Raw genomic sequence first — 10570 nt, 5'->3', positions numbered from 1 at the left:
TTATTTTTTTAAAAATTATGTTTAAATGTGTATATTATATTAATTTTTAATACATATAAAATTTTGTATTTGTATTTAAAATTTTAAGAAAAATATAAAATTAAAATATTTTATATATATATATTTATTTGTATATAATAATATTATTATATAATAAATAATATATTATATATACAATATAATTTAAAAATATATAAATTATTAAATTTAAAATTTTAATATATTAATATATATTAATATATAATAAATTAATTTTTATAAATAATTATTTATAATATTATATTATTATTTATTTTATTATTATAATATATTATTGTTTTTATAAAATTTATATAAAATTTTTATATATATATGTGTATATATATATGTTACTATATATATATGGATCAATATATATATATATATATATATATGTATATATATGGTATATGTATATATATATATATATGTATATATATATATATATCTATATATATATATAATATAATGTATATATATCTATATATATAATGTCTCTATATATATATATATATATATATATATATAATATATATTGTACTTATAATATATGTATATATATATATGTATATATATATATATAGTATATATAATATATTATATATGTAATATATTGTATTCTATATATGTATATATATAATATGTATATATATATATGTATATATATATATATATATATAACATATATGTAGATTATATATATATATATATATATATATATATATATATATATATATATATAATATGTATGTATATATATATTATATGTATGTATATATATATATATATATTTATATATATATATAAAGATTCAAAATGCTTTATAATAACCACTGCTCATTTTTACTAAAAGTTTGCTGATGTAATAGTAGCTTCATAAGTTAATTCACTGTACATAAGAATAATGATAAAAGAAGACCTATCTCTGGTCCATTTTTAAAAGTGTAACATTTATTAATTTTTTGATCATTTTTACTTTTTTTTATGTAGTACTTAATTTTATGATTTATTTAATATTATTGTTTTTAGCATGCCCCCTTCCCCAAGTCTACCTGATTATAGTGGTATTCATTAGTTCATTATTTTCCAGTAATTATTTGTTTCCTGTACTAGAGACTATTTCTTTAATATTGTTCATATTTTATTATGAACTCCAGTTTGCTGTACAAATTTTTTTTTTTTCCAGTGTTTGCTCCTCTCCTGCGGTTAAGTCCCCCTCCATCTGAAAGAGACTACATGTTCAACTTAGATGAAACTGAGGGTGTCTGCGACTTCTTTGACGTTCCAGTATTGAGTTCCCTTGAAAGTGATTTGCAATGAAGTTTGTGATGGGACTGGCAAAGTTGGTGGGCACATCAGTGGTTAATTGCATTTTGAAAGCATCCCTTGATTATGTTTGGGCATGTAATGCTAAAAGGTTACCAAGGGCATCGAGATGATGTAATGTTATGTTGTAATATATAATTGTTGGAGTAATATTCTATTTATTGATGACTGTTAACAGTATTTAGATGAATGAAAAAGAGGATAGGTAAGTTATATAAACCATTCATGAAATTGGTTGCTGATGTTGAAAGTGATACATGGTTCTTTTGTCAAGTCCTTTTCCATATTTGTGTTACTTCAGAATAAATTTGAGGAAGTTAGAAGTGGTAAGGGACAAAAAAATGTTAAAAACAAATGATGTTGCTTTCATGGAAGGGCAGTTAATCCAGGACTTGATGTGACTGGGGCCAGTGACCTTCAGATGATTCCAAGGGAAGGTGTACATGCCCTGAAAGATGACCTTGGTTGTCAGTTAGAGCTGATGTTCTGATTTGTCCTTGCAGATCTTTTGTGCTAAGTTATGTATGGTTAGATCTGAAAGGAAATGAAGTAGAGCATCAAAGTGATAGTTTTATCCCCTTTATTTTTATACATTCTAATGGGAGTAACTATAGAATTGTCATTCAAGCAGGTCTTGGAAGTTTTAAATTGCTGGTATGCAGTCCTTGTGTACTTGTAATATTTTGTCACCCTTTACCATATATTCATTTTATTTTGTTATTATTTTTTATTTATTCCCCCCCCCCTTGTGAAGAAAGTTTAGTTAAAGAAAATTTTGTTCTCAGTGTTCATGCAATTTTCAACAAGTTATCATTATACAAGAATTAAGTACTAGCATTGATATAAATATTATTATTTGGCCTGCAGTATTTATTTGAAAACAAAAACATATGCATAGATTATCTATGTAAAATCCTCTTTAATTAAAACATTTTGTGCATAAAGATGTGTACATGTGGGCTTAGATTTTTTTTTTTTTTTTTTTCTTCTTTCTTTTTTTTTAAATGAAAATAGCAATTTTGGGAAAATAAAAATGGTGAATTATGTGAATCTAAAGTAAAATATTTTACTCTTATATGATTATGAAGCCACTCTGGCATGGTGGCTCAGAATGGTTGTCCATGATCTCTTGGTAACTGTGATGAGTAAAGTGTAGCTGTGTTTATGACAAGAAACACATTAGCTTCAGATTGGAGTCTGTATACAGTACCTTAGTAACATCCTCCAATAATTGTTTTCGTGCTTGCTTAGGAAAAGTTGTTATACAGGTGAATTGTACTTTTTAGCAAGTATGAGCGGAAATGTTGCTATCCAGTGTACATTGCATCTACCAAAGGATACTTTACCTTTATAGAAAGGTTACCTCTGTCATCAGATAGCTACAGTTGTGCACTAGATCAGTATTTTTACAGAGTTGAGGAGAGCCTGTGTGGTATAATTTCTGGATTTCATAAGTTGGTCTGAAAATTATTCAGAGCAGTGAGTTGTAAGTGACTTGCAGTGTGGTGATTCAGAAAAGAGGCTGATCTAGGGACTTGCTGCTTATAAAGATGAATGAGATCTTGGTACATTTACACTACCAAGTGTATGAGGTGCCAGTACAAGTACAAATTGTAACAATATAACCTATAATGACCTCAGCAGTATTATGATAATAGGATTTCTGTATTATTATTGTCATGACCGTATTATTGTCACTTTTTTATTATTAGTTATTTACTTGTATTGAGTTACTATTATTGATGATGGAGTCATTGTTAATATGAATAGGTACATTATTTATTCACAGATAAATGTGCTAGATGGCAGTGGAATTCAATGTTTTTGCTTGTGTAACAAGAGCTGGGATCATTATAGGTATTAGGTTACAGGTTATAATCTAGGATGACTTGCTTGGTTACTCAGTGCTGTACATGCATTACTATTACCAGCCCAAACCTTTCAGCTTTTTGTACAGAAATCTAACAGTCCAAGTGCAAAGGTCTTGTCCTTAAAGTCTGTTATAGTTGTCTGAAAAATATTGATTCATAAAGTATTTTACAAAGGAAAAGGATCAAGTTAATTGCCATGCAAATATATTATTTACATAAATATCATATGATCTATCCATACTTTGTGGTATTGTTTCTTATGGTTATTGATGTTAACATTCCAGTTGTACTTCAGATGGAAGCAGTGGTATTTGTATTTCTTGTTAAAAAGGATAAGAAACCTACCCTCTTTTTCTTCTCCCTTTCTCTCTCTCTCTCTCTCTCTTGCTTTTGTCACATCCTAAATGTGTATTTTATTTTACACTATATTTCAAAGGTGACCTTCCATTTGTTATGCTTAATGGAAAATGTATTTGTGGAACATTACTACAGCATCAACAGTTTCTCAAAATTCATTTCAACATTTACCTTTTCAATACACAATTATTTGTCTTAATCATTAATAATTACATTTTCAGTTGTCTTGGAATTTAGAATTGATTGTTCAAGATCAAAACCTTGCTTAACCTCTTTGGATTACACCATAGAGTTTTTCAAAATGGTGATAAAATGCTCTGCTTTCTTTTTAAGTATAAAAGGATCACGTACATGTCAAGCATGTAGAGAATTGAAGGCTACAACTCCAGATGTTCAGTCTTATACTTACAAATATCCAAATGTATAATATATTGCATAGTGATATGCAAATGTATAAGTAATTTATAGTATTAGTTAGGGAATTGTAATTATATTTTTTTTCCAGGTACACATTTTTATCCAAATCATTGGAAGTTTAAATTACCATTGAGTTTGGTCTTTTGGCAAAACATTTGAAATGTATAACATCAGGGATGGGTTCAACATACAATAAAAAAATACTAGTTCACAAATGTGCATAACACACACATATTTTGAATTTGGAGAAGTAGAACTTGTGCGACTTGTGAACAGAATTGTGGATAAGCAACAGATAATTGTACAAATACATCTATATTTTTTACACTGAAGGTTGTATCTTATTTTACACTGAAGATAAGTAAGAAACTGAAGGCTGCTGAAAAAGAAATTAAGAAGAGGTCCTCCCCCATGCATGGCACCAGTAGAGTAACGGAATGCAAGCCAGTCTAGTAAGTTGTGTAAATAACACCATGTTACTGTGTTAAGTTAATTCTTTTGTACAAAATAAAAAATGTAATCCAAATGGCTGTTTTGATGTTCCAAAAGTTGGACTCTAACCCTTGCTTTCTCGTTCCTCTCTCCCTCCCTCCCTTCCTCCCTCAGACATGCAGTACTCAGCTAATGAAAGTCAAATGAAAAGGAAAATCCTGGAAGATCTGCATCAACCAGAAATGATAAATTTGACCATAAAATGGTGAAAAAACAGATGTAAGCATATAAAACTTGCCTCCCTCCCTCTGTATATACAAACACATATGCATATATATTTATATTATATATATATATATATATATATATATATATATATATATATATATATATACATATATATATATATACATATATATATATACATATATATATATATATATATAACATATATATATATACATATATATATATACATATATATATATACATATATATATATACTATATATATATATGTTATAATATATATATATATATAATGTATATATATATGTTGTATATATTTATTATTATATTATAGATTATATTTTTATTATCTATTTATGATATATATATATGTAATATTATCATATATATATCTATGTATATATATGTTATCTATATATATCTATGTATATTATATTATATGTCTATATAATATATATTATATTATATATATTATATATGTATTATATGTATATATATATGATATATTATTCTGTACTATACTATTATATGTATATATCATTGTATATATTATTCTATCTCTATTCATATATTTATATTTCTATTTCTATCTTATCTGTATATATATATGTATCATTATATGTTACATATAATTTATATCTTATCTATATATATGTATATTATCTATATGTATATCTATATATATGTCTCTCTATACTCTGTATCATCTATACTGTTCATATATATGTACTATTATCTCTCTATGTATATATATACTGTATATATTTGTATATATATGTATTATATATTGTTATATCTATTTCTATCTATATTCATGTCTATTATGTATAATATGTATATATTTATCTGTTACTATTATATCATTTATATTTTATATTTCTATATGTTATTATTTAATCTGTATCTATTGTATATTATATATTATTGTATATATATATATATGTTATATAATGTATCTTTTATATATATGATCTTATATATGTACTAATTTATATTATTATCTTGTTATATATGTTGATCTCTGTTATATCTGTATATATATTTTGTACTATATATATATCATATGTTATATATTCTCTTTTATTATATGTTATACTATTATGTCTTATATGTTATATTGTCATTTTTATTATATTATTTATATATATATGTTATATCTATATATTCTGTCATATATCATATCTGTATTATCTCTATATGTTCTATCTCTATGTTATTATATTATAATATAATATGTATCTTTTTATCTTTTATTCTAATGTATATTCTTGATCTCTCTATCTTATATCTATATCGTATCTCTCTTATCTATCTTCTCTATTCTTCTTATTTCTTCTATATCTACTTGATCTCTCTCTCTATATGTCTATATCTTGGTCTCTATCTATGTCTTCTATATCTTCTCTCTACTCTTCTTATTCTGTTCTATATCATCTCTTCTACTTATTATCTATCTCTTTTATCATCTGTCTTATCTCTATTTATTCTCTTTTTTTATCTTCTCTGATCTCATCTATTCTATCTATTCTCTCTCTGTATCTCTACTTTATTACTTATATCTCATCTTCTTATATCTGTCATTCTCTCTCTTATTCATATTCTCTATCTTATATCTATTTCTCTATCTCTTTATCATCTATCTCTATCTCTTTATATATTATCTTTGTCTCTCATTATTCTTCTTATCTCTCTCTCTATATTCTCATCTCTCTTCTGTCTCTATTACTCTATCTATCTCTATCTATCTATATCATCTCTCTCTCTATATCCTTCTATTATCTTCTTCTACTTATATGTATCTCTTTATCATCTTCTGTACTATCTTTCATATCTCTTATCTATATATTCTCTCTTCTATCTTCTATTATTATATATCTCTCTTCTCTCTATTTCTTCTATTTCTCTTATATATCTATCCTATGTCTCTCTATATATTCTCTCTATCTCTTCTCTTCATCATCTCCTCTATCCTATCTCTCTCTCTCTCTCTCTCCCTTTATCTATCTCTTCTTTCTCTCTCTCTTGTATCTCTATCTCTCTCATTCTCTCTCTATATATATACCTCTCTATAATATCTTATATCCTCTCCTCTCTCTCTCACCTCTATCCTCTCTATATATCTCTTATCTATATATATTCTTATTCTACTCTATACTATACTTATATACTATCATATATATCTATATATATACAATATATACATCTCTATCTACTATTACTATCTATATATATACATATTACTTATATTATCTCTATATATCTCTTATATCTTATATACATATTTATCATTATCTATATCCTCTATCTACCCTCTCTACTTATTATATCTATCCTCTATATATCTATATCTCTATCTACATCTATATCTCATACTTCTTACTATCATATCTCATATATATACTATACATAATACTATCATCATATACATATATATCTATTCCATATATATATATCATCTATATATATACTATATTATATCTTATATATATCATATATCATTCTATTATCTATATATCATCTATATATATATATTATCATATATTTATACATCTATATACTATATATACTATATATCTATCTCTATCTTTATATCTTATATACATATATCTATATTATATTATATATTATACTATATCTATTATATATACTAATATATATTACTATAATATATATACATATATATAATATTACATATATATATACTATATATTAAAACATATAATATACATATCCTATATATATTTCATATATATATATCTATATATATATATTATATCTACAATATATATATATAACATATAATATATATACATATATATTACATATATATATAATATATATATATAATATATATTTACTATATATATATATAATATATATATATACATATATATATATATACATATATATATATATATATATATCATATATTATATAATATATATTATCTAATATATATAACATATATATATATATTATACATATATATTATATATATAATATATATATATACATATATATATATACATATATATATAACATATATATATATTACATATATATTATACAATATTATATACATATATATTGATACTATATCTTACATATATTTACTATTCATTTGACTTTAATACTATACTCATTTAAAGAGAATAAACTAAAACATTAATCAATATAACATATAAAGCATTTGATTACATTTTTATATTTTACAAAAGAATTATATAACATACATTTATTACACAACTTATAATGGCTATGTTCAGTTATTAACTTGATATATACCTTCTTAATATTTTTTATACATATATTTCTTACTTATCTTATTAAATAATAACCTTATTGTAATAATATAGATGTATTTGTACAATTATCTGTTGCTTATCCACAATTCTGTTCACAAGTCGCACAAGTTCTACTTCTCCAAATTCAAAATATGTGTGTGTTATGCACATTTGTGAACTAGTATTTTTTTATTGTATGTTGAACCCATCCCTGATGTTATACATTTCAAATGTTTTGCCAAAAGACCAAACTCAATGGTAATTTAAACTTCCAATGATTTGGATAAAAATGTGTACCTGGAAAAAAAATATAATTACAATTCCCTAACTAATACTATAAATTACTTATACATTTGCATATCACTATGCAATATATTATACATTTGGATATTTGTAAGTATAAGACTGAACATCTGGAGTTGTAGCCTTCAATTCTCTACATGCTTGACATGTACGTGATCCTTTTATACTTAAAAGAAAGCAGAGCATTTTTATCACCATTTTGAAAAACTCTATGGTGTAATCCAAAGAGGTTAAGCAAGGTTTTGATCTTGAACAATCAATTCTAAATTCCAAGACAACTGAAAATGTAATTATTAATGATTAAGACAAATAATTGTGTATTGAAAAGGTAAATGTTGAAATGAATTTTGAGAAACTGTTGATGCTGTAGTAATGTTCCACAAATACATTTTCCATTAAGCATAACAAATGGAAGGTCACCTTTGAAATATAGTGTAAAAAAATACACATTTAGGATGTGACAAAAGCAAGAGAGAGAGAGAGAGAGAGAAAGGGAGAAGAAAAAGAGGGTAGGTTTCTTATCCTTTTTAACAAGAAATACAAATACCACTGCTTCCATCTGAAGTACAACTGGAATGTTAACATCAATAACCATAAGAAACAATACCACAAAGTATGGATAGATCATATGATATTTATGTAAATAATATATTTGCATGGCAATTAACTTGATCCTTTTCCTTTGTAAAATACTTTATGAATCAATATTTTTCAGACAACTATAACAGACTTTAAGGACAAGACCTTTGCACTTGGACTGTTAGATTTTCTGTACAAAAGCTGAAAGGTTTGGGCTGGTAATAGTAATGCATGTACAGCACTGAGTAACCAAGCAAGTCATCCTAGATTATAACCTGTAACCTAATACCTATAATGATCCCAGCTCTTGTTACACAAGCAAAAACATTGAATTCCACTGCCATCTAGCACATTTATCTGTGAATAAATAATGTACCTATTCATATTAACAATGACTCCATCATCAATAATAGTAACTCAATACAAGTAAATAACTAATAATAAAAAGTGACAATAATACGGTCATGACAATAATAATACAGAAATCCTATTATCATAATACTGCTGAGGTCATTATAGGTTATATTGTTACAATTTGTACTTGTACTGGCACCTCATACACTTGGTAGTGTAAATGTACCAAGATCTCATTCATCTTTATAAGCAGCAAGTCCCTAGATCAGCCTCTTTTCTGAATCACCACACTGCAAGTCACTTACAACTCACTGCTCTGAATAATTTTCAGACCAACTTATGAAATCCAGAAATTATACACACAGGCTCTCCTCAACTCTGTAAAAATACTGATCTAGTGCACAACTGTAGCTATCTGATGACAGAGGTAACCTTTCTATAAAGGTAAAGTATCCTTTGGTAGATGCAATGTACACTGGATAGCAACATTTCCGCTCATACTTGCTAAAAAGTACAATTCACCTGTATAACAACTTTTCCTAAGCAAGCACGAAAACAATTATTGGAGGATGTTACTAAGGTACTGTATACAGACTCCAATCTGAAGCTAATGTTTTTCTTGTCATAAACACAGCTACACTTTACTCATCACAGTTACCAAGAGATCATGGACAACCATTCTGAGCCACCATGCCAGAGTGGCTTCATAATCATATAAGAGTAAAATATTTTACTTTAGATTCACATAATTCACCATTTTTATTTTCCCAAAATTGCTATTTTCATTTAAAAAAAAAGAAAGAAGAAAAAAAAAAAAAAAAAATCTAAGCCACATGTACACATCTTTATGCACAAAATGTTTTAATTAAAGAGGATTTTACATAGATAATCTATGCATATGTTTTTGTTTTCAATAAATACTGCAGGCCAAATAATAATATTTATATCAATGCTAGTACTTAATTCTTGTATAATGATAACTTGTTGAAAATTGCATGAACACTGAGAACAAAATTTTCTTTAACTAAACTTTCTTCACAAGGGGGGGGGAATAAATAAAAAATAATAACAAAATAAATGAATATATGGTAAGGGTGACAAAATATTACAAGTACACAAGGACTGCATACCAGCAATTTAAAACTTCCAAGACCTGCTTGAATGACAATTCTATAGTTACTCCCATTAGAATGTATAAAATAAAGGGGATAAACTATCACTTTGATGCTCTACTTCATTTCCTTTCAGATCTAACCATACATAACTTAGCACAAAAGATCTGCAAGACAAATCAGAACATCAGCTCTAACTGACACCAAGGTCTCTTTCAGGCATGTACACCTTCCCTTGGATCATCTGAAGGTCACTGACTCAGTCCTGG

At 25.6% G+C, this 10570-nt stretch overlaps 1 protein-coding gene across 1 annotated transcript; it reads left to right on the top strand.

Annotated features, from left to right (window-relative positions):
* Positions 1-1204: 1204 nt before the first annotated feature.
* On the top strand, positions 1205-4515 carry LOC119582679 (transcription factor E2F4-like; the record flags this gene model as incomplete). Its single annotated transcript, XM_037931096.1, is given in 1 exon segment — positions 1205-4515. A coding segment is annotated over 1 exon segment (134 nt), but the record flags the coding sequence as incomplete, so codon positions are not given.
* Between the last annotated feature and the right edge of the window lie 6055 nt (positions 4516-10570).

This window comes from Penaeus monodon, chromosome 16 (assembly GCF_015228065.2).
Source record: "Penaeus monodon isolate SGIC_2016 chromosome 16, NSTDA_Pmon_1, whole genome shotgun sequence".
NCBI lineage: Eukaryota > Metazoa > Arthropoda > Malacostraca > Decapoda > Penaeidae > Penaeus > Penaeus monodon.
The sequence above is the reverse complement of the archived record's forward strand: the minus strand, read 5'-3'. Positions and strand labels throughout refer to the sequence as shown.